The sequence below is a fragment of the Rhea americana genome, unplaced genomic scaffold (assembly GCF_003343005.1).
Source record: "Rhea americana isolate MKP2758 unplaced genomic scaffold, rheAme1 scaffold_161, whole genome shotgun sequence".
Taxonomy (NCBI): domain Eukaryota; kingdom Metazoa; phylum Chordata; class Aves; order Rheiformes; family Rheidae; genus Rhea; species Rhea americana.
The window spans coordinates 1,633,611-1,659,664 of record NW_028185717.1 but is presented as its reverse complement, the minus strand read 5'-3'; the positions used below and the strand labels follow the sequence as shown (position 1 = coordinate 1,659,664).

The 26,054-nt window shown below is 42.5% G+C and overlaps 1 protein-coding gene across 1 annotated transcript; it reads left to right on the top strand.

The window, feature by feature from the left end:
• Positions 1–1,017: 1,017 nt before the first annotated feature.
• On the top strand, positions 1,018–17,755 carry NARS1 (asparaginyl-tRNA synthetase 1). The gene is made up of 14 exons (XM_085300175.1): positions 1,018–1,191; positions 3,774–3,839; positions 3,950–4,042; positions 4,481–4,570; positions 5,813–5,891; positions 7,126–7,196; positions 7,482–7,568; positions 10,262–10,483; positions 10,890–11,089; positions 11,520–11,655; positions 12,699–12,812; positions 14,882–15,013; positions 15,540–15,671; positions 16,261–17,755. The coding sequence occupies exons 1-14, from the start codon at positions 1,033–1,035 to the stop codon at positions 16,390–16,392; spliced, it is 1,713 nt and encodes a 570-aa protein (XP_085156301.1). The 5' UTR covers positions 1,018–1,032; the 3' UTR covers positions 16,393–17,755.
• Positions 17,756–26,054: the final 8,299 nt, after the last annotated feature.

Sequence of the window (26,054 nt, the reverse complement as noted above, 5' to 3'; positions counted from 1 at the left end):
TTTCACACGCAGGCGTTTTCCGTGGAAACTAAAATACCTGGAAGCGCTCCGGCTGAAACACGCGCGCACACTTTCCCGATAGAATTCCTTTTCTTAAAAGGAGCTACTTAAAGTGTATATTACTTTACCATCTGCTTGACGAAAATATCCCATAATGAAGGTTTTCACTGGTGTGTTTCTGGCTTCTGGATCTGTGAAAGCGGTACAGAAGAATGGCGTGTGTGCCTATGTGTGCGCGTGTGGGTTGACATGCGTGCATGTATGTTACATGTGGATAACCTCAGCATTTCGCGCTTGTAGACCGCTGTASTCAGCTCTGGCTGCTAGCAGTTAATGAAGCTGATAGTGAACTGGAGTGCTTTAATCATTCTCAGGACTTTGCATCTTCCTTAAAAGACTGAAAATGCCCCTTACGGCAAGCAAGGCTTACGGAGCTTTGCTGTTTAGCGTGGAGAAGGCCAACCARTGGCTTACTCAAAACTCGAGGAATGCTAATAGGGTTTTAGTAATGAGCTTACCATCAGACAGAGGTGTTACTTGCTCTTCCCTTGGATGCTGAAACTACATGCTTTYGCATTAGAAGGAAGGTTCACTTTTACAGACTGCCCATACCTGAGCAGGGGATTGTGGTAGTGCTTTGTGGAGGCTGGAGCAAACAGATCTTGTCCTCTGGTTTTGACTTCCAGTTCAGCTGTRGAAAAAGGAAGAAATAGCCTCAGTTCTTTTTAATAGGAGATTCATTTCTTGGCTATGAGTTAACCAGATGTTTAGCTGAGCTGTCTRACTTCTCTCAACTTATTTGCCTTCTTATCAAAAAAAAAAAAGTTTTATTTCCATAGAAAGCTTCTTTCTTTTTGTTCCTGATGTTAACCAGCAACTTTCAAGAGTTTAATCTCTTGGAAATCCCTAAAGATTTGGYATAATTCACTTATTACATGTACTGATTTTAAAAATGGAAAATACTAACAGTCTTATTCTATCTGGCCAAGGTTTATCACTCCTGATAGTTCTGAAGATTTAAAATCATTGTATATGTCCAATTTCTTTCTGAATATAGGCATAGTTGATACTTTTTTAAGCAACTGTCTGTATTTCTCCTGTGTTACAGAAGAACTGTATGTCTCTGAGCAAGAGGGCAATGATTCCACTGGTGATGGGACACAGAAGAAACCATTCAAAACTGTTTTAAAGGTAACTGTGCAATCACAGAGACATGGTGGGATAGCTCGCATGACTGGAATGCTGTCATGGATGGATAYGTGCTTTTTAGGAGAGAGAGGCCAGGAAGGCAAGGTGGTGGAGTTGCTCTTTATGTGAGAGAGCAACTGGAATGCATCAAGCTCTGCCTGGGGGTGTAGGAGGAGGAGGAGGCAGTTGAGAGCTTATGGGTAAGGTTTAAAGGACAGGCTARCATGGGGGACGCTGTTGTGGGTGTCTACTACAGRCCACCTGACCAGGAAGAGGAAGTCGATGAGGCCTTCTATAGACAGCTGGAGGTAGCCTCAAGATCACAGGCCCTGGTTCTCATGGGGGACTTCAGCCACCCTGACACCTGCTCGAGGGACAACACAGCAAGGCACAAGCAGTCCAGGAGGCTCCTGYAGTGCATTGATGACAACTTCTTGTCACAAATGGTGGAGGAGCCTAGGAGGAAGGGTGTCCTACTGGACCTTGTCCTTACCAACAGAGCGGGACTGGTTAGRGATGCCAAGGTWGGGGGCAGCCTTGGCTGCAGAGACCATGAGATGGTGGAGTTCAGGATCCTGCARGAAAGAAGTAAGGCAATAAGAAGGACTGCAACCCTGGACTTCAGGAGAGTGGGCTTTGGGCTCTTCAGAGACCTACTTGGAGGAGTCTCATGGACTAAGGCCCTAGAAGGAAGCAGGGTCCATGAGAGCTGGCTAATATTCAAACATCAGCTCCTTCAAGCTCAAGAGTGGTGCATCCCTCTGAGCAAAAAGTGCAGCTAAAGGGGCAGGAGACCTGCATGGGTGAGCAAGGGGCTTCTGGCCAAGTTCAGACAGAAGAAGAAAGTAAACAGACTGTGGAAGAGGGGACAGGCTRCTTGGGAGRRTTACAGGAATGCAGTCAGAGTAGGTAGAGATGCTGCAAGGAAGGCTAAGGCCCAGCTGGAATTSAGTCTGGCAAGGGATGTCAAGGACAACAGGAAGGGCTTCTTCAAATACATCAGTAGCAAGAGGAGGACTGGGGAAAATGTGGGCCCGCCACTGAATGGGGCGGGGGCCCTGGTGACAAGGGGTACAGAGAAGGCAGAATTACTGAATGCCTTCTGTGCTTCAGTCTTCACTGCTAAGGGCAGCCCTCAGGAATCCTGCAGCCTGGACGTGAGGGAGAAAGTCTGGAGAAGGGAGGACTTTGCTTTGGTTGAGGAGGACTGGAGAGGTGCCTGAGGACTGGAAGAAAGCCAATGTCACTCCAGTCTTCAGAAAGGGCAAGAAGGAAGACCCAGGCAACTACAGGCCAGTCAGCCTCACCTCCATCGCTTGAAGGGTGATGGAACAGCTCCTTCTGGATGTCATCTCCAGACATACGGAGGACAAGAAGGTGATCAGGAGTAGTCAGCATGGATTCACCAAGGGGAAATCCTACTTAACCAATCTGATAGCCTTCGAGGATGGATTACCTGGCTGGGTGGATGAGGGGAGAGCAGTGGACGTTGTGTCCCTTGACTTCAGCAAGGCTTTTGACACTGTCTCCCCTGACATCCTCCTACATAAGCTCAGGAAGTGCGGGTTAGACGAGTGGACAGTGAGGTGGATTGAGAACTGGTTGAAAGGCAGAGCTCAGAGGGTCGTCATCAGTGGTGTGGAGTCCAGCTGGAGGCCTGTGGCTGGTGGCATCCCCCGGGGCTCAGTACTGGGTCTCATCCTGTTCAACTTCTTCATCAATGACCTGGATGAGGGGACAGAGTGCCTCCACAGCAAGTTTGCTGATGATCCCAAGCTGGGAGGAGGGGCTGAGACACCTGAGGGCTGTGCTGCCATTCAGAGAGAGCGGGACAGGCTGGAGAGCTGGGCAGAGAGGAACCTCCTGAGGTTCAACAAGGGCAAGTGCAAGGTCCTGCACCTAGGGAGAAATAACCCCAGGCACCAGTGCAAGCTGGGGGCTGCCCTGCTGGAGAGCAGCTCTGCAGAGAAGGACCTGGGAGTGCTGGTGGACCATGAGCCAGCAATGTGCCCTTGTGGCCAGGAAGGCCAATGGTCTCCTGGGCTGCATTAGGAGGGGGGATCTGATCAATGTGTACAAGTACCTGCAGGGAGGGTGTCAAGGGGACGGGGACAAACTCTTTTCAGTTGTCCGGTGTGACAGGACAAGAGGCAATGGGCAGAAATTGAAGCACAGGAAGTTCCTCCTGACCATGAGCAGGAATTTCTTCCCTGTGAGAGTGATGGAGCACTGGCACAGGTTGCGCAGAGAGGTTGTGGAGTCTCCTTGTCTGGAGATCTTCAAGGCCCACCTGGATGCAACCCTGTCTACCATGCTCTAGGTGACCCTGCTGAGCAGGGAGGTTGGATTAGATGATCTCCAGAGGTCTCTGCCAAGCTTACTGATTCTGTGATTCACTTAGGTCAAGTGGCTGGCACTGTATATGTAGTGTACTTCTAAATGTGAATTTTATACCTCTGTCCCCCCACTTCCTGACCAGAGGATTTCTGCTCTCTCTCTCATGACCTTAGTCTGCTTTATCTCAGCATGGGTTTAGTTTACTTACAGTGTCATTCATTTTGTCAACTTTTCYCCCACCTTTTTAGGCTCTAATGACAGCAGGAAAGGAACCATTTCCTACTATTTATGTGGATTCACAAAAAGAAAATGAGGTACTGTAACATTAGAGGTTCCAAGTAGAAATTTTTATTTTAATGCTCCTTTGTGTGAAGGGACACAAATGTAATCTCTTATTTTCTGCTGTCTCCCTGGATTTATGTAGAGATGGAGCATTATTTCAAAGTCACAGATGAAGAATGTCAAAAAACTGTGGCACAGGGAACAAATGAAGAATGAGGCCAAGGAGAAGAAAGAGGTAGGTTGCAGATGATGCCACATTGGAAGCAGCATGGCACCTTTCCTTCCCAAAGACATGAAAAGCCTCACTCTCCCACCCCACAAAGAAAAACCTTCAGGTTGTTCCTCCCTGTAGCATTCTTTTCTATATATAGGGTATTTACAACTTGCCTTTGTTTAGATTCACAACAAGCAAATGGTTGAAACTGGGTGAGTTTTATATAATTGTAGTTTATTGACTTTAGATTTCCTGCAAAAAAATGTGAAATGTGTGTAGTTTCTCATYGTGGAYGATGASGTTACCTAGTCACTAGATTAGGCCCTAGCAGAGTAATGTCAGAGCTTTTCAAGACACACATTGTCTGTAAGTGTATGTTACAGTCTCCAGTAACTGTGAAGCATGAGAATATTATAAAGGCTAGTAGTAATTGTTTAACATTTTTTTTTTAACAACCAGGCAGAAGATCTCTTGAGAAGAGAGAAGAACCTAGAGGAAGCTAAGAAAATTGTTATCAAGAATGATCCTAGTCTTCCAGAGCCAAAATGTGTGAGTGAGATTTGGCATACTTGATGCATGGCCTTAGTTGCAGCCTCTTCTCCGTACGAATGTTGGTTCTGACCCTGCTTTGTGGCACTGGCAGCTGTTGAAGGCCACAGTCTTGTTGCTAACCATAAATGTAATTTTGTTTTTCTGGTTATCTATGTCTATTAGTATTACCTGAGTTTTGTCAGTTCATGTATCAGACTTCTCTGTGTCCTTTTCTGTCTACTGGTAAAGACCGTACTTCTGTTTGAGAAAGCTCATTATTTTTTGCTGCCTTTAGTTGATTGTTGTTGTGGTGGAGAGTGAAGAAACACTGCTAGTTAGAGAACGTAAGTTGTTGAGATGGGGAGTACAGTTTTTATGTGGTTATTTCTGCAGTCCTGMTGGATTTGGTGGGACTGTGTAGGCCTTAATTTAGTATGCAGATGTTATATGTGCTGCTTAGTGATGTTTTTGGACAGGCCCTGTGCAGCRTGTGTGGAAGATGGTTTTGGTTTGAGCCTTGCCCTCCCATGGCTGCCCTTTCTGAAAGGGGCAGCTGTACCCAGCTGTGCAGAAATCAATTRCTGTCTCTTCTAGACCACCACACTGCAGCAGTCAGACTTACTGAGGCCTGATCCTTTTCAGAGGTGCCTGCTGGATTAATTTTTCTGAACATAGCAGTGTCAATACCTCACCTACATATCTAGGTGTGCCAATGTCAGATCCAGATTTGATGTCCTTTGCTTCTTAGACTGTTAACTGAACTTGTCTATTGAATATTTTTAGAAATTAATCTGGAGAAGCCCACTCACACTTCAGAGCAGCAGAAAGTGTTTCTAAATTATCTGGTGATTTAATGCATCTTTTAGTTCAGTAATACCTGAACACTCTGSTGTTCAGGTGTGAGCTGTTAAAGTATTTTGACTTCTTTATTTGGCCAAATCCAAAGTGAGTTTCTTGACTGATCRAGGATATTATAGTTCCTAGTTTCTTTATGGCAAAGTGAGCCTGCTGAATAGAATAGGCTCAATATGAGGTCTGTAAGTATTGTCCAAACATGCTGTCTTTGATATAACTGGATAAAATACTCTTTCCTTCCTAAACAGCTGCTTAGCTTTGACAGCTGTGCTTATATTTTGCATGGAACTTCCATTCAAGTGCTAGGAGGAGATATTTTGGAGAGGAGATGTTGTAATTATGTGGCAAATGTCATCTAAATGGTGATTTTTCTCCGGTTGATTGCTTCTATTCCTTGCTGTGCAGGTAAAGATTGGTGAACTGGAGGCTTACAGAGGGCAAAGAGTGAAGATCTTTGGCTGGATTCACAGATTACGTAGGCAAGGTAAACCACAAGTACTTTAAAAGTTATCAAACCTGTGCAAAAAGATGGAACAAATTCAGTAGCCATGGAGATCTGAAAATTTAGTATAAATGCTGTTTGATTTCTTCTGAAATTTTTAGACCATCACTTAGATGTCCCCTTTGGTATACCAAACTGACCAGTGTACCACTGACAAATTCTGCGTAATATAGGAATATGTAGAGCCTTCTTAATCATAATGTATGAATGTGTACAGACTTTTTAGTCCAATACCTTTGGGACGTTTGACTTGCAGGCCAGTCTTACAGAATTTTTTTTAAAAAGACTTAATTTGTTTCATTTCTTAAATCCTTCAAATTGAAGAGCTAACTAACRTCTTCTCATAGTAAAAATCAACAAATCAGTTTAAGTTATGTAAAGTGACATAACTTCTAAGTATAGTGAATAATACCTGCTTTCAAAATGCTCAGTATCCCAGTTTGCAAGGTGGCATCAGCTGGGGAGTGAGAGATTTGCATAAAACCTCCCAGTACAAAGCCAGAAAACTGTAAGCTGCTTTTTGTGTTATCTTATGAGATACATATATATGTGTAAGTGTRTATGTATATATATGTGTGTGTGTACATATATATATATATATATGTATATATTTATATAAAAATAAAAAGATCTGGCAGTGTGTGACAAAGCTGATTCATACCTGTGTAATCTTTTTTCACTGAAGGACTTGACCAAGCAGTTGTGGATTTAGATATGACATTTGTCTTTGGTTCTGCTTCTCTGTGGTTGATTCTAGTTCCTAGAAAAAAAGAATTCCTTGCCAGATGCTTTTGTGAAGATGGGGATCACCAGAGTGACATCACTTTCTCCATGTTAGTTGTAACTTGGGCCTGTGTGTTCATCAGTTCTGTTAAACGGTGTTGTCCCTCAGGACCTGGGCATGTTTGCTGAGGTCATGGCATGGCAATGAAATCCCAGCCCTGCTGGGGTTGGAGCAGGCTTTACTCTTGATGTTTGTTGAAGCTTATTTTAGCTCAAGTTATACAAAGTACAGTTCTGTGAAAGGTTTCTATAACTGAGCTAGTGTTTCAGAGTTTACCTGCTGCGTCTTCTGTTTTGTTTTGTTTTTTAACATAATCACGATCCTTCAGTAATAAGCTGCACTCCAGGGGCTAATGTTTCTTGGGGTGGATCTGTTCAGTGGATCAGTGAATAAATCTGAGGCTCTCTGCATTTTTGTTCTGTTTTTAACTAGGAAAAAATTTGATGTTCGTAGTTTTGAGAGATGGCACAGGATTTCTACAGTGTGTCCTTTCAGATGAACTGGTAAGTTGTAATGATATAAGTCTGTTCTATCTCTAAGTGAATAAATGAAGAGTTCATACCTCATCTGTTTTTACTTTATATAGACTGTTGGAAACTCCTAAACCTATTGATTAAATCCTATTATTATTAAATTGTATCTCCTGCGCTTAGAGTTTTTTTGTCAATGTGAAAAGTGATTAGAAGTAATTATGCATTAATCTTGTCTGTGATTCCAGTAGATCTCATGGGAAAAATAGAAATTAAAAGTTATGTTAACTGTGCCTTTGTTTCTTTCTCTCTGTGTAGTGTCAGTGTTACAATGGGCTACTTCTCTCTACAGAGAGCAGCGTTGCAGTGTATGGTGTGCTGAGCCTTGTTCCTGAGGGCAAGCAGGTATGGSAGTTAGATAAGGCTGTGTGTTTGGGTTCTCCTGCTCTGTAACAGGTTGTCGTTTTCCTGGTGGTATGAAAAGGAGAGGTAGAAATAATTACTTATTGAGTTCAGTGTGTATTTGTTTAAAAATCAAAACAAAACCAAAAAGCACTAAGAGCCCAAATGTCCTAAAGCTACTGCTGTCACCTACAGTTCTCTGTGTGTGTGTATGTGTGTGTGTGMACTAAGTGACTGTTCTGCTTTACTTTTTGCCTGAAATAATTTTCTAATGACACATCCTGTATATGTTTTATAGTGTATATCAATGGAAAATTTTATTAAATAAAAGACATGCTTTTATTTTCTCTAGGAAATGTAGTGAATAAGGTCTATTCAGTTTTTATTTTATGAGATCAAGAATTTGAGCTTAGCTCTTTCTCTTACTGAGAGGTGCTTGTAGACTCTTCACGCTGTCAGTTTTTATTTTATGAGATCAAGAATTTGAGCTTAGCCCTTTCTCTTACTGAGAGGTGCTTGTAGACTCTTCACGCTGTCGTTTTTTTAAAGATCTTAATTTGTCCTCCAGTGAAGCAGTATAAACAAGGCACTTTTTAAATGGTCTCAGATTTGTGACTGGGCAGATGTGATTTTAACCCTTGAAATATGATGGTGCTTATGCTTCATACCTCTCTCATAGCTGAGATCTAAAAACTATTCAGAAAATTGTCTGAATCTAAAAGATACGCTGATCTAAAGACACGCTTAGGAGCTATGTGTGAAGAATGACTCAAAAAGGAATCAAAGGCAGCAGAGAAACTTTTAGGAACCCTTATCTGTGACAGCAACTCAGTACACGCATCAGAACATACAGAAGGTATTTATTCAAAATTACTGCAAGACTTTAAGACTTAATAACAGACAGAGGTGACTGAAAGACAAAAGTAAACGTGCATCTGTGTGGCAAAACTTAACTTGTGATGCAGCAACAGGAAGGAAGCTGCAGACAGATTTGTTCTATTAAATTTCAAGTAGTTTTTTTAAGACAGGCTTTTGATAGCTACTTGTAGCATTTTTTTTCTGAAGGAGAACACAAAGCAGTAATGTTGAGATTTGCAGAATAGATGTACGTTTAATCTTGCTRTTCTGTAAGCTCACCTCTTCTTTTAGAGAGATACTCAAAACTGTCATTAGCTGTAGAAGCAAGAATTTGTTTTTCTTTGTGGATTGACACTTCATATTCTCATGTCTGTTCTTTCGAGTAGTTTTTCTAACTCTAGGATAGCAGAGAAGATGCAAACAAAATTGCTTCTTGGAGCGCTGTTGCACTGTTTCAGACAATGTTTTCAAGATGCATTAGACAGTATTTGCTCAAAGTAGTCTTCTCTGTGGCTTTGCATAGCATATGCAATATAATGCTTTCAGTACACAAAAACACCAGATTTGTACTGTTCTTTATGGTGAATCAAATATCTGTTGATTAGACTTTGTAAAATTGCATTTATATCTTGAAAATGCTGGGGGAGATAGAACATATTTTAGGGAACAAAAGTATATTTTCCTGTGACTCACAWAGGGGAGCTTCTGGCACCAGAAGTGCAGAGGTCAGTTCTGTAGCCCAAGCAGCTGGACAGGGCTCAGCCCTTGATCTGGGATCTCTGTTTGTCATGTAGGGAACTGAATGGGGAAAAATAGTCAGTATGAAACTTCCTGTTTTCACATAGTGGTGAAATGTTGCCTGGTGCAGAAAGATTGCTCAGGCCCCTCTGACAGGCAAACTCAAAGGTACTCATATATGTAGTGAGCTGTTTTTTCCCTTGTCATGATCTGAGCAACTTGTTTTGACTTCTGTGGGAGTTTGCCATTCAGAATGTTTCTCATAGTACAAAGAACAAAATATTTCCGATGTCGTACTGCAATTTTGAGTTGGTGTTGTCTTTTAATACATGGGAGGACTTGTGTGTGTGCGTGTGTGTGATGTTCCTAAAGGCATATAGGAAGGTASTTTGTGCCAGCGTAAGCTATCGCAGAATAGTTCTGGTTGAGGGGGTGGGGGATCTCTAAAGGTCATGTGGTCCAACCTCTGCTTGAAGAAGAACCAGTATTAGGCCAGGTTGTCCAAGGCCTTGTCCGAGTGTGTTTGCGAAGATCTCCACGGACTGTGATTGCACAGTCTCTCTAGGCCCGTGCTCTAGTTTGCCCACTCTTGGTGTGAAGAGTTTTTTCTTTATATCCAGTTGAAATCACTTTACTGCAATTTGTGACTGTTATCCTTTTCTTGGATATATCCAAGAAGACTCTCGTTCCATCTTCTTTGTAATCACCTGTTGAGTAGTTGAAGATAGTAAGGAGCTCCCTCAGCCTGCTTAGCATTCTGTTCTTCCTGCTGAATTAACCCAGTTCTCTGTGATACATTACACTTGAGTTTCTAGATTTGTTCTGTTTATCTTCAGACTGTCTGGCAGTAGTACTCAGTCTTACAGTTAAGTCCGAAAGATGCGTGGTGGGTTAAAAATGGTGTTTTTCAAGGGTAGTATGACTGAAGTGGTACGACTGGGTTATGAAGCAGCCACTTTCAAAACAGCTGTATTTAGAAGGGCTTTAGCATCTTCTGTTTAAACTGGAAGGATTAGCATCTCTGTTAAGATGCCACATGGTGACATCTAAGTGGCAAAAAAAAAAAGGACTAAAATTGTTGCTGCTCTTCAAATTGTCAGGCTCCAGGAGGTCATGAGCTGAGCTGTGACTACTGGGAGCTCATTGGCCTAGCCCCAGCAGGAGGGGCTGACAATCTCCTCAATGAGGATTCAGAGGTTGATGTGCAACTTAACAACAGGCATATGATGATTCGAGGCGAGAATATGTCAAAAATCTTCAAGGTGCGCTCCATGGTAGTACAGGCCTTCAGGGATCACTTCTTTGCCAATGGATACTATGAAGTAAGTATATTTTTCTTTGTCTGCAAATGATTTCTTTCATCTCCTTTCTTCAGAAGCATCTTGTTCTTGGAAGAACTGTATAGACTTTCTGATTGACCTAAAATGAGCAAAAGGAAAGCTGCTTATTAGTAAAGTCTTACTTGATTGTTTCTGTAGACATGGCCTGAAATCTTCAAAGATATATAGACACTGCTGGGGCATAAAAGCATTACAGCATAATTCATAGAAAATCTGCATGCTGCTTTTTAGGGTACTGAAGGATATCAGAATGAAGAGCTTGTATGCTTATGTACAAAAGCTTTGTAGCTGTGTTCTGGAAGAGTGTGCTTTATATCRCTGCTCTTGCATGTTATTGTCATTATCCTTAATTCTGCACTGAAGTAATCACAGTGCTTTTCTTTAACAGGTGACTCCACCAACTTTAGTCCAAACACAGGTTGAAGGAGGCTCAACCCTGTTCAAGCTGGATTATTTTGGTGAAGAGGCATACTTGACACAGTCATCCCAGCTCTACCTGGAGACCTGCATTCCAGCATTAGGAGATGTTTTTTGTATTGCTCAGTCATACAGAGCTGAGCAATCCAGGACACGCAGACACTTGGCTGAGTATGGAGAAAATATGCATATTGATTATGTATGTATAAAATTATAAAGCAGGGAAGCAGCAGACAGCTGGATGAAGGAATGTACAGTGAGAAGACTGCATTAGGGTAATAGGGAAGAACTGAGCAAATGTACTTTGGGGGCTGCATCTTGTCTCTGTGAATGACCAGTGGGTCATAATATGTTGCCGTTTACTGAACGAAGACTTAGGCTAAACAGAGCTGATAAAAATTTTAAGAAGTTTTATGTATTTAGAAARTACAACTGATAGTGTTGTTTCATTGACAATGTGTTAAAAGCCTTACTTCCTTTACAATTTAGAAGTGAGAGAAATGAAAAAGAGGATAAAGGGAATTCTTTCTCTTGAGGCTTTTTCATAGCTGAAGATAACTTGCTTGGGTGTGTTTTGTAATGGTATGACCTTTTGTTTCAGATACACTCACATAGAAGCTGAATGCCCTTTTATAAGTTTTGAGGAGCTGTTGGATCRTCTGGAGAATTTGGTTTGTGATGTAGTGGACAGAGTCTTGAAATCACCTGCAGCAAGCTTACTGCATGACCTAAACCCGGTAGGCAGCAGTGTGAATAGACTAGAAAACCTGATCTTTGGTCTTTCGTGATCAGCATGCCCGTCCATTTGAAAAAGACYGGCCATGGCAATGAGCTGTGCCGACTTTTGTAGCAATGTCCAGTGACATCAAAGAGTGATGATGCTGCAAAGCTGGTAACTGTCCCCAGGAGAAGGGGACTGAGGTGGAAGAAGTTAGAAAGGTCCAGGAGCCAGCTGTGTGCTTGTGTTTATTGTAACATGTATTGTACCGGTGGAACAAAAACTTTTCCCAGAGCTTGCAGAATTGTCCAGTTTGTACTTGCAGATTGAGCACAAAAGAGCAATGACACAACTTCAGTGTTTTACTTTCTATCATGGAACTTGGAGCTCTGTAAAGCTATTTTCYGTTGTTAGAAACACACTGTATTTGTTGGCTCTGCAAAGAAAGTTAGCAGTCTATTGAAGCCGTGTTGTCTCCATCTCTAGCTCTTCTCTCATAGSACATATAGACCCAGTCATCTCCAGTTGTTTGGACTTACTTTCCTGATAAACATTGCATTTTTACTGCTGTGTTCACCTTTAAATTTGGGCTGAGATGAGACAGGAGGTAGGAAATAGCACAGACACAAGCCACCTTGTGAACTTCTCACAAAGGTATGGCTGTGGCAAGTTCAGAAACAGTTCTGCATGCAGGGAGGAAAACACGTTCTATCGTGGCATAGCACGCCGTGGCCCTGTGTGGAACGTCTGCAGAATGGTCAGATTAACACCCATATATGCAGTGAATTYGCAGGAGGAACTAGCCTTGAAAATACTTTCTTCTCCTACGATCTTTTTCAGCATCTGTTCTGTGAACTTTACAGCACTGGGTAGACAGCAGTGTTTGGTTCTTWCTTCAGCGCTTCTCTGAGCTTGATCTTTTAATTAACAACTTATTGATGCATGAGCTGGCAAGAGCCATGTATATACTTTAGGTCTGGAAGCAGACTTACCTATCAATTAGAAAAATATCTTTCTTAAAGATATGCCTCTAACTGGTTTTATGTCCGTTTTTATYGACAGGGCTTCCAGCCCCCTAAACGTCCTTTCCGACGAATGAACTATACTGACGCCATTGCATGGTTAAAGGAACACAATGTGAAGAAGGAAGATGGCACTTACTATGAGTTTGGAGAAGTAAGTCCTTTTGAGGCTCTTGAGGAATTAGAACATACAAAATTGCGTAGCCCTGCACTAAAGCTGTAATAGTCAGTGACTGGAAGAACAGTGTATTTGTGCCACAATGCTATTAGATTTTTTTTTTCCCTGTGTGAAATCTGCTGTGTTTGGTTTAGGATGATGCTGATGAGTGAAATTATAGTCCCATTTAAGTCAAAGTGGATTTTGCTCTAAACCTCAGGCCCAGACTGTGCTGGGAGATGTAGTGATGCTGTATTGCAGTTGCACTGGGGAGGTGCCCTGGTGCTTGGGTTTTCACGCGGTCTTGGAATGCTGGAATCAAACTCTGTTTTGTCATCTGTCCGTCTGTTCCTTGTCTYACTTCTTGCCAGCATGTAAGGCAGAATGCTTTGAAGGAACTCAATAGGACTTGGTGGTGGTGTAGCCATAGTCATAAAAGGATTTAAGAGAAGCAGGGTTTGCAGGGAGAGATTATATAATTTTCTTAACTTTGAAGTCTACAGAGTAAAGTCTGAAGAAAAACTGGTTGCTCAATCTGGTGTGCTGGTGTTTTGTTTTGTTTTGTTTTTCTGCTGCTGTTTTTTTCCCATCTGYATGAAAGGATTATAGAGGTGAAGAGAGGGAAAGGCCTCTTCTTTGAAGAAACTGTATTGAATGTTGGGTTCCATAGGGAAATGAGGATTCTGCTCTCCTCTCCCTGCCCTTTTTCAGATGAATGCTTTCTTTGTGAGAAAGGTTATGTTCCTATTCCTTCCTTACCATTTCCTGACTGTGTGCTGCAACTCAGTGCTGCAACGCAGTGTTTGGCTGGATTGAAAACAAGTAACCAGCAGCTGTGGCTGTTTTTTCTTTCTAAAGAAAACTCTAGTATTCTGACTTTAACCTCTAGTCTAAAAAATATGTGTTAGCATTGGCTGAAAGAATTAAAACTTTGGGAGATAGGAGGAGTTTTTAATTAAACAATGCTTAATAAGCCATGGTTACAGACTCACAGAGTGGTTGAGGTTGGAAGGAACCTCTGGAGATCATCTAGTCCAACCCCCCTGCTCAAGCAGGGTCACCTAGAGCATGTTGCCCAGGACCATGTCCAGATGGTTTCTGAATATCTCCAGAAAACGAGACTCCACAACCTCTCTGCGCAACCTGCCCCAGCGCTCTGTCACTCTCACAGGAAGGAATTTTTTCYTCATATTCAGACAGAACTTCCTGTGGTTCAGTTTGTGCCTGTTGCCTCTTGTCCTGTTGCTGGGCAGCATTGGGAAGAGTCCGGCCCCATCCTCTTGACACCCTCCCTTCAAATACTTACACTCATTGATCAGATCCCCCCTCAGCCTTCTCTCCTCCAGGCTGAACAAGCCCAGCTCTCACAGCCTTTCCTCATAGGGCGGGTGCTCCAGTCCTGTGCTTGTCCTCATAGCCYTGCGTGGACTCTCTCCAGTGGCTCCACGTCTCTCTTGGACTGGGGAGCCCAGAACTGGATGTAGGGATCCCAGAATTGGACACAGTTACATAATCTCTAGTGGTTTGTGTCTGTCTGTAATTGTGGTGTCATCCTGCCTGTCTCCCCTCTTTTAAACACAAAACCTGCTGGTTTGATTAAAACTAAATTTCTGATTATATACTTTGCTAGATGTTTCACAGTTTATCAAATTTCAGTCAGAAAACTTAAAAGTGCTCTCATGGCTGTAACTGATCAGTTGAATTTAATCATGAATATCCCTGAACACATAACAAGGAAGCACTTGAACTTCTTAGTTCTAAGGTTTGTGGAAAACTGTTTTGGGGAGGAAGGAATTTAGGCTCTTCAATGCTTACTAGTCATTTGGAAAGTCTCCCTTCAAGTTAGACTTTTCATAAGCTTTCTATCTAAAACATTGGGGTGATCATTATATAAAATTTCTTGTTCTTCTAAGATCAGTTTGACTAAAAATTTAGGTACAGTGGATGAATGTGTGGATATGTGTGATCTGAAACTATCTTTGTCTTTCTTGCCTGATGTGTTGTGAAACTTAAGACTTTGTAGTGTTTCTAGTTCTAAATATTAATAAAATCTTCTTTAATCACAGGATATTCCTGAAGCTCCTGAGAGATTAATGACAGACACCATTAATGAGCCGATCCTGTTGTGTCGGTTTCCTGCAGAGATAAAGTCCTTTTATATGTCACGCTGCTCTGAGGATTCCCGGCTTACGGAATCTGTAAGTTGATGTTTTGCCTAGTGTTACAGACTCCTAAACAGGGCAGGAATATCTATGTGAATGAGCGTAAAATGAGTATTGCAGYAAAAGCTTGAAAAAATCTTATCAAACTTCATTTTGATGGGAGTCTCTTGGCAAAGCTTGTTGGTGCTAAAAAAAAAAAAAATAAAAGCAGCCCTAAAGTGCTTGTATTCCTCTGACTGTTGTTGAAAACTGTGGTCTGAAAACTAGCTGTTTGGCAGCGTGGAAGAGTAGGTGCTGTTCTCAGCAGTGCTACTGTTCTTGTGTTTTGTAGTTCAGTGTTGTCAGGAGTATCAGAGATTGAATTAGAGAACCTAATCAGTTGGTTTCTTCCATCCATAAGCTGGGTCTAGCAGGAATTGCCTTCACTTCTTCCCTCATAGAGAGTTAAAATTATATGGTAAAAAGTGTTATGGAAACATGCTTTTAAATTTGGGCTACTTTTCCTTCCGTCTTGTGTAGACAGCTTATTTGTACTAGCTTGATCTCATGTTGTGTATTGTAGGTTGATGTGTTGATGCCTAATGTTGGTGAGATTGTTGGAGGCTCTATGCGCATCTGGGACAGTGAGGAGCTAATAGCAGGCTACAAGAGAGAGGGCATTGATCCCACACCGTATTACTGGTACACTGATCAGGTGTGTAAAACAGATTCCATGTGCTGTTTGTCAGGGAACATGGTATCTGATTTTTTTTTTCTTTTTCTTTTTTAACTCCTTTTAAAGCAATACAGTCTAAATTGGAAACATAGTTTTTATGGCCAGAAATAGATGATTAGTTAGCCATTTGCAAAATGCAATGGATAACAGCTTCTGTTCTGTTGAAATTGCTTTTGCTTGCTGCCATACACACTGCCCTTACAGATCACCTTCATTAGACTGGCTTATGCTGGTATGTGCCTCTGGTAATGTCTTCTGCAATGCGCTACCTTTGTGAGGCCCGTGTCTTTCAGACTGGTCTCTTCAGACTTGAATAGTTCTACCTAGTGTAACAGGAGAAAAAAAGGTCAAGGCTGAAAAAAGTCATTAAGACTTTCCTTTTCAACTTTCTTTTCTAGTCTTCCCCATCAGAAGTTGAACACAGAAATCTTGCCTGGGAAGACCATAATCTAGTATCCCTGTCATTCATTCACAGAATGATCTTTTTTTTTTCTGCTGATGTTATTCAGCTTGTTATTTCRGTAATAATTGCATGCTTAGTATCTTCTTTCTGCTTTTAATTTCACAGAGGAAATACGGTACCTGCCCTCATGGTGGATATGGTTTGGGATTAGAACGATTCCTGACCTGGATTCTGAACAGGCACCATATCAGAGATGTCTGTCTCTATCCACGCTTCGTCCAGCGCTGCAAACCATAGTCATCCTTGTGATGAAATGCAAGAAAATCAAGCAACTGATGCTTGGAAAAGAACGATTCACTCTACCATACTACAGCCTGTCTGAGAACAAGACCTACTGCAATTGTTAATTTTAATTTTTAATTGTTAATACGATCACTAATTTAGTTGGGAGGAAACCCTTTTTAAAGGAAAACGCTATTAATTAACTGGAAGAAACCTTAGAAAAAAATTGTTAGGCATATATATATATATATACACACGCATATATATATACGCATCTATACTCTCAAGTCACYGTAAAACAAAGATCCTGATAAGCTGTCTTTTAAAAAAACAGAAGATGTGCTTTTCTCTTTAATTTCTGTGATTTATGAATAAAATATTTGGGACATTTAATTTTTTTGACCTCTGTTTTCCCTTTTGTGATTTCTTGTTGGAGAAATCGGAAGGTCAAGCTCTTTAAATTCCCAAATTCTGATTTTTTGAGGATGTTGTGAAGATGTTATCATCTTTATAGCTCAATGAAGTATAAAAACTAGAATGAATATATTAAGCATTGTATCTTCTAGCTTCTACTGCTTTTAATGAAAGTTTTGTTTGAGTTTATTGAGTAGCAAAGTGTGTGGTATTGAATGCAAAATTCCACTGCAAGAGAGGTGTACTTCTTTTTTTTCCAAATTATTTATTGAGGCTGATTGTGAGGTACACTGTTATTTTTCCCTGGTACTTGTGGACAGCGTGCAATAGTGGGACCATGCACAACTAACATGCTGAATTACCATTTTAAGAGGACTGCCTGTTAGCTCATGGACATCTGGATGTTAAAAATAAATAAATAAAATAAGGTTCTTCTCTCTGTTTCAAACAAGAAATGCTGATTGAAGACCCAAAGCTATTGGTAATTTTGAAATAGAATTGGTTTCCAGCATTGTGTGCTGACTTGAATTGCTGTCCGCTCTGGGTGAATTGTAGGCCAAGCAGTGCTTTCTTATTTCCTGCTAAGGAATATTTTCATAATAGAGCAGTCCCATGTTTTCCGGTTGGYGTGGTGTACTCTTCTGCTACTGCATCTTAGCAAATTCTCTGCTGTAATCAAGTTATCAAATAGAATTAATTAAATATCTGTTGAGTCATCTGAATGCTTCTTAGCCATAAATAAACTGAGTTCTTTTACTGCAGCGAAAAGAAAAAGAAGGAAAAAAGAGCATCATTTGCTACCTGCACCGAGATTTTATCTGGATTTGCCATTCATAGAATTGTTGTTGAGCTATGTGACGTCCATATTTTTATAGTAAAAGATTGTGTTTTTTCTCCATCTTGCATGTTATATACACAAACTAATCTGAATCAGCAATCAATAAATTCATGGCAATATGGTAAAGTTGGTGTGCAAGACGATGGTTTTTGACCTGTAGTGCCTATGAATTTTTTTGTTTATTTTTTCGTTTTTCTCCTTCACTGGAGCCTTTATAGCAGACTTGCTTAATATACTCTGTTTTGCCTTAGACAACATCTGCATGGGAAAAACATGGGATGTGAATTTTGAAGTGTAGTAAACGCATATTCTGGAAAAAATGGAACCAGGTCTTTTGTTGGGGGGGGTGTTGGGTTATGGCTTTGTTAATTTTGAACTTAATCTCCAATAGCAGAAAAGCAGGAAATTTTTTGCTTAGTTCCCCTCAGAAACATCTCGTGGAGAATAAATGAGAAATTTAGGTGCTGGATGATTAGTTACCAAGGCACCAACTCYGATGGGAGTAGACTGTTGGCTGCTGTGACAATTGAATCGTCTAGTGTTAGTAGCTATGATGGTCCAAGGTCAGAAGTGTGGCCAGATTTTTAGTGAACTTAATCTTGACGTCACAGCAGCTATTACAGTTGGAAGAAATGAAGTTGTGCCCAGAGCTGCTCTTAAATGTCTGAATTCCAACGTCATCTTGGGGTTTCTTTGGGACTGCTGTAGCCTTGCAGTGTGACTTGCAGTGTGTCTTTGAAGAAGGGGTGTGAGGAATAGGAACTTYGAGGATGGATGAAAAATGCTCTAAGAAATGAGAACTGCAAGGATAGTCTTTTCTTTCTTACCTATATGTCTTTGAATTTACCCTTTTCACCTATTTTCCCACTCCTTTTGCAGGATGAGCAAGCTTGACTGCATTCTGGAACAAAACAGTAGCTATTTCCTACTCTCAGACTGACGTACTTGACAAACTATATGGTGAGTTATAGCAAAAGTCACCTCGCTCCAGATGTTAAACTTGCTGCCAGATAGTAATCGTACCCTTTGAGTTTTTTTCCCCCCACTGCTTTGTGCTAATATGCTGAAGAGGCTTCTGTAATTCGGAATTTGTGTAGATTTAAGAATGTATGGATATATAAGGAGAATTTCTGAATATTTACAGAATGCTATCAAATTTTTGTGGAAGAGGGAAAGAGCTACTGTAGCTCTCCTATAGGAGGTTTCAGGACATGAGAGATAGTAGTGGAAGAAGCAGATCGGACAAGGAGATTAAAGGTGACTGGAATGAAACATGCCATCAAATCTAACGTCATGGAGAATGGTGTGGAGTCTCATGGTGCAGAGATGGTGCTGGGCAAGCTACCTACATGAGAAGGTTTCCTGAACCAAGCTAAAGGCTGTGTGTAACAGACAGTGGATTATTAAGGACCAATTTCTTAGCCAACCGCTAAAACCTAATGGAGAGGCAYATGGTAAAGTGTTGCTTCAAATCAAACCTTCACTATGTTAAAGAGGATTGATGTGGTCCCTGGCTTATTGTCTAGCCRTAATTCAGACCTTTATTTGTTAAGATAAAAAATTACTGACTGAGAAATAATAAACATTGCTTGGTTTTTGTTTCTTCTTCCCAGTTCTCAAAGACTTTCTAGTATACCAAATTCCCCCTTCTGTGCATTGTCTCATCTGCTCACTGAAACTGGCCTCACTTGTGAACCTGGCAGGACTTCAGAGAATGCTACCTTGGCAGTCGAGGCTTTGGCTCTCTGTGTGGCAGCCTGGAACCTGTTTCAAAGTTTGATTGTTCTTCCAGTGACCCACAAAATTCTCCATGAACAAAAAGAAAGTGTGAGTGATTACATAYACCRCTGGTAATGCTGCACTGGTGGCAGTGATTACTGAGAACCTCAATAATGGAGGAGAATTGAGTCTTCCTTTGAATAAAGAACTTTTGAAGAACCTATAGGTTAAGACTTGAACCAATCTGTAGACCAATGCAAGGAGGCTGAGGTGGCAAAAGGATGGTCTTGCTAATGAAATGCCAATGGGATCACTTAGTGTCAGTGAGCCTGGGGAGTGCATTCACCCATCGTCACTGCCCACTACTGCTGCGTTCCCCAAAGCCACCGTGAACTGCTGCTTAGCATCCACGCCATGGGGCAGCAGCACCAACCTGCCTGAACGGGCCAGGCACAAGCTTTGGCTGCACGTTTCCGTTTCCCTGCTGTTCTGTACAGATATTGGTGTTGGTGTTTACATTCCAGCTTTGGCTTTCCATCCAGCTCTCTGAATAAACTGGGGGTAGGGAGCTTTTTCTTTAATATAAATGAATCATCCCAAAATGAGGAACTAGCTTGCTGGGCTTCTAGACCAGTCTGCCCCGGAACGAGCAGATACAGCCATACAAAGGGCAAATGGGAAGTGCCTTTGTCTATCGGGGCTGAATCCAGCCCGGTGATAGGTCGTCATGCACTCGTATAAGCCTGAAAACATTGCAGAAAGCTTTGAGAAAGGTCATCACCGTAGGAGCTCTAGTCGGCAAATACGTGTTCTTCACACCCCTGGATCCCTTCTTCACCTCCTTAAGCTGTTCATGGAACAATTTCTTAAGCTGCTGCTAGAAGATGTGGGATTCTAACTAGACATTAATGAGCAGGCTAATCTTTTAGATATTCTGTATCTATCTATGTACTGTGGTAACTGTGTTGTTCCACACAAGCTGAAGGTTTTCTAAGTTGTATTGCTGCATATGCACATGTCCTAAAATTCTGCTGACTGAATTTAGGATATGGAAAAAGAGGCAAAAGGATACAGCATTAGAACAAGAAGTGAGCGCCCCAAAGCGCACAAAACCAAGTCAGTAGCAAAGCCAAGAATAAATCCCTGTCTGACTCCTCCTATTCATTGGAAYGTACTGCCTTTGATTTGTAACACCCACGAACAACGTTAGGGCGTCAGTATAGTGGAAAAACAACTTGCTTTGCAATGGTACACAAAGGTGCTGGTGGTCATAAATCRAGGTCTGTGGATATCTGCCTCCTGGCTGAGGAACTCTTCCTCCCAGCATGTCAAGAAAATCTCCTTATAAAWGGTGCATACTGTAAACACAGTGTGTATCCATGTGTGCAACATGCAACTGCATTGCAAGGCTTTCCTACTCTCAAAGACAGCTTTTACACTTTGAAATATTTCCTCTTTCTATCTGTTAGAGAAGATTTCAGTCTGCAGAACACAGCAGTGCCAGTCACAGTATTTTTTTTTCCTGGTGCATTGGGCAGACACCAACATGGTCATTTCTTTTAGGGGTACAGAAGATGCAACCCCTCTAGTGCCAGGCCCCAATATTATTCACTGATTAAGCCCCTCAGCCTCAGGTAAACTCCTGCTTACCACAGGAAGCTTGTGTGAAGCTCTATAGAAGTTACCACAATCCCAGGGTGGGAGGGCTTTTGCTGTTTGCTGTTTTTTGCACTATAATTTTATCAGATTTGTTTAAGTAAATATTATGTTTTGGCTAGTAATTTTCCTGTGGTCATCTTAAAGGTGTAGTAGTGTGGATGTAAAATAAAGGCCTAATAGTAAACATTCCTCTGATACAGCCAATGTTTCTCTGCTATTTGCACATGTAACCCTATAGAGTGCTCAGTACCATTTCCAAGTAGGCGCTGCCCTACAGAAGTACACTTTCCAAACTTAAATCTCCTCTCCTCCCTGCTTTTCTCCCATATGGATATGTGTATATATATATGTATGTATATATATATTGACTTCAGTCAAACTTACTTTTTTTCGATAAAAGTTCATGTGAAAATACCTCCCCAATCATAAACACAAATAAAAACAACATTTWAAAAAATTCCAGTTAAATGTGCTTTTTCAGGGACAAGGTCTGGCCAATAATCTGATCTGAATTGGGTTTGCACACACCTCTGGTCCCTCTTTAACATAACGCAAGACAAAACACAGGAGAGGATGAACTCAGATTTTTTTGTCCTCATTGTTTCCTTTGCTGTGTCTGTGCTTCTGCCTTTCACATGTAAAGAGGGCAGATGACAGAATGGCTCACAAACAGCTGAAGAATGTACCCTGTGTACAGCTTCTGAATTTTGATACGGACTTGTTATAATTAACTTGCTATATTAAAACAGTACATCTGTATCCTGTATTACTGACAAGGACTGTGTCCTTCCCTTCCAGATCCAGGGTAACCTCTGTGCTCAAAGCCTAAGGACTGTCCGCAATGATGGGAATAATCTGGGTTACAAGGGATGAGAGGGGGTCCGTGGAGGGATGGAGAATTACTAGAGGCAAAATGAGGAGCTTGATGGTAGAAGAAGCCATGAGTTAATCTAAACTAGAAGAGCTACACAGCTGTACAAGGCTCTTCATGAAACAGAGAACAAAGGACATGAAGGTTTTTGCAGGTAAGGATCCTGGGTTAACTTCAAAGACTAATCAACACTTGAGAAAGTGGGATGAGCTTCTCTGCTGAGAAAGCTCCAAGGATCTGCATGTTCCCATTTCATGTGGAAGGCTAAATCAGCGTTGCAAGTATTTCATATCATGCTATGCTCAAGAGCTGCTCTCCCATGAATCCATAGAACTCTATTTTTCCCCCTTTTTTTAAAGGTCTGTGTTTTTCTTAGAGTCTAGCTCCCACTGCTAGGCACACATAATAAATGTGTGTCATTAAAAAAAATAATCTAGTGTTTATATTTGCAAAGAAAACCTTGCAAATGTAACCTGAGTATAATGTAAGGGATGCAAATTGAAAAACTTACTATTTTCAGCTTCAAAACCTAGGTGGTAAGGTGTTTCTTGTCTAGTTTTGTTTTAATCATGTGATTATTGGGTGCTTGATCTATAATTTCCGAGCCCTTGGGGCTGGTGCTAATGGTCATGCAGGGRCAGTGCAAAATGGCCAAATTAGAGCAGATAAATAGACTCTCTAATCGATTCTTTCTGTAGCAGAAGTATGATGGGCTTGCACTAGCACAGCCTAGTGTGAAAGCTCTATTAACTTGCATCTTGAGAGGTTTCAGCCATTTGAATTACTGAGAAAGAAGCTTGCCTTCAGAGATCCTGGACGGACAGGCAGGGGATTTCTGGGGTCACAAGACCCGGGGCTTAGGCTGGGCTGAGAGGAAGTTAGACCCAATAAAATCAGAGTGACAAAGAGGAAAGCCACGAGCTCAAAGGCAGTGGATTTGGTGTTATGTAAAAGCGAAGGAAGAGTCTCAGACAGGTGATACGGTGTTTCATTCTTGACACACACTTTCYTGGGACACGTAGGGCTGAAAGCCTTGAAAACCTCAKACTGAGGAAGACACTGAATCCACATTTCCCCAGCTGCTCATCATGTGCTACAGCCACRGAGCTGCTGGTTCAACCAGGTTCCCCCACTAGAACAGTAACACCCTGTTGGGACTGCTGTGTTTGGGACAGAGCTCAGGCTGTGGAGGAGTCAGGCTTGCTCAGCGAAGGACAGCCGGATCAGATCTCATGGGATAAAGACATGGAGTCCCCAGCCTGGAGGCTCTCAGTTGTGCTGKTCATCCCTGATGAAATAGCAGCAATTTTAAGATCTTTTCCTGGCAAAAAACAAGGCACTTGGTGTGCCTTAGACTGTGAGAACCTAGGTTTTAGGAGGGAGGCGAAGAGTGTCTTTTGGACTTAGGTTCTTAGTCTTTCTTTCTACAGCATTTCTGAGCACAACACTGCTGTAGTCAGCAGAGGGACCGTGTCAGTTTACACTCTTGCATGGTTCCTGAAATTGCAAACTCTCCCCAAGAAGGCTCGCAGTTTCAACAGAACCATAGGAAAGTGTGTGCTTAAATACGCCAAGGGATTGGTACTAAACCGAGGATGATCTAGTTTTATTGTTCTTTCAGTGAGAGATAAACTGCCTGAAAAAGGAGAGCAAACAATAAACATTATGGAGAACATCTGTTCTTCAACGGGACAGTGAAATAAAGTTGATTGGCAAAGCCAAAGCTGCCAAGCTTAAAAYACATGTATCTGCTGGATTTAGACATGCAGAAGCATTTGACTGAAAGGCTCTCAGTGAACATAAAATGTTTTGCTTTTTACAGACACAAATCTGGAAACAAGTTAAACTATTACTGTATTGCTAAGTCAGTATAGCCTCTTTTGCATGCAGATGAATAAAAAAGTATTTTACCTGATACAACTGTTTTCGTACATGTAAGGGACTATATTATGTCTGGGCTAAGCATTTTTTTAACTATAATACCAGCTAATGAATTTTTGTTAAAGCTCATATATTACCTAAAGACATTGTACAGTTACAGTCAAAATGTTCAAAATATAACTGTGGCCTTGCTTGAAAAGTGTATGTTATCAGTAGTTAAAAAAAAATCCTATAAGCTATTTCCAAGCACAGATACAATTTTGTTGACCTTGAGAATTTCTGTGTGAATGTGTTCATTCTGGTGAAATTCTGATCTGTGAGAAAACAAAGCAATGCTTTATGGTGAAGGAGAAATACATTATTTTGACATTATTGGAACAAAACATAGATTTTTTTAGTTCAGAACAGATTTTCATTTAGCAGTCTATGTTATATAAAAATTAAACATTTGGACTTCTTTCTAACTCACTCCTCTCATATTCCTTTTCATGTAAATCAAATATGGCTATTGAAAACTAAACACGGCTATTGCCGACAGCAATAGCACTCTGTAAGGTGTATACATTTACTGACATAGTACAATCACAATATCRATCCTTGTTAAATACTTGAATTTGAGCATATTTATGCCTATTTTCCCACCTGCAGTATGGTGCCACCAAGACATGACAGAGTTAATTACTGCATACCTCAGGCCCTTGAGTGAATGTAGTCTGTTGGATAAAGTTTTAGCCTGTGCTTAAAGTGTGTATAAGCAGCCCCAAGAAATCCATCGTGTAATATCAGCTTGTTTCTAGATAAGCCAAAAAAACTGAGTGATCCCTGACAGAGTGCAAGAACTCCAAGGTGTTCTCACCAACTACCTCTGCTGCTTCGAGCCTTGTGTTTGGAACTGCTCTCTTCATGAACACAGCACAGAATCAAGGAGCTCCTATTTGTGGCACTTCAACACTGCTTGTAACTCTTATATTTGCAATTAGTTAGTAACTGTTTTTGGCATTCATTCATACTTTCACAGTGTGTCKTGAGCCCTAGCTGTGATATTCTATCGTTATGAGAATAGCTCTTTCTCACACAGAATCAGAGAAGGGTTGTGGTTGGAAGCGACCGCTGGAGATCATCTYGTCCACCCCCCTGCTCAAGCAGGGTCACCTAGAGCACATTGCACAAGATCAGTCCAGGTGGGTTTGGAATGTCTCCAGAGAAGGAGACTCCACAACGTCTCCGGGCAACCTGTCCCAGTGCTCTGCCACCCTCATAGCAAAGAAGTTTTTCCTCRTGTTCAGATGGAGCTTTGTTTCAGTGTGTGCTCGTTGCCTCTTGTCCTGTGGCTGGGCACCACTGAGAAGAGCCCGGACCCCTCCCCTTGACACTCTCCCTTCAGGTATCTGCAGTCATTGATCCGATCCCCCCTCACTCTTCTCTTCTCCAGGCTGAGCAGCCCCAGCTCTCGCAGCCGTTCCTCCTGGAGGAGATGCTCCAGAGCCCTAATCGTCTTCATAGCCCTACGCTGGACTATCAAATAGCTTAAACGGTTCAACAGTCCCAGGGCGGACGACAAGGAGCTGGCTGTGCGGAGCGCTCGGTGCGGGCCCGGAGGCGAAGCCCTGTGTGCAGGGAGGTTGCAGCAGCTCCTCAGGACCACTGATGGCCTCCAGCCCCTGCAGCAGGCGCAGAGGAGGAGCAGAAGACCTGACWACCTTCACGACCGAGCTTTGGAGAAGAGCGGAGCCAGGCACTCGGCTGCCCCTTTTCTGCAGCGGCGAGTCCCTAGGCAGCTTCCCGCCGCGTTAGCCTCCAGGTGCGGCCGCGCACGGGGCAGCAAGGGCACGGTGGCGACAACCGGGTGCCCGGCGGCGACAACCGGGCGCCTGGCCGCCGCCGCGGCGCCCCGACCTGCCGCCCTGACAGGAGCGGCGCGGCTAACGGCGCCCCGCGGCCGTTGGGACCGTTACCTGCCCCTCCCCCCGGGACTAACGGCGCCCCGCGGCCGTTGGGACCGTTACCTGCCCCTCCCCCCGGGACTAACGGCGCCCCGCGGCCGTTGGGACCGTTACCTGCCTCTCCCCCCGGGAATAACGGCGCCCCGCGGCCGTTGGGACCGTTACCGCCCCCGCGCCCCGCGCGCGGCCGTCGGGACCGTTACAGCCCCCGACAGGCGCGCGCACACACACACACACGCGCGCGCGCACACACACACACGCGCGCGCACACACGCTGCCACCGCCCCGCCGTGCGGGCAGGACCCGCCTCCGCCTCCGGAGCAGCGGGCGGAGCGGCGGCCGCGCCCTGCCC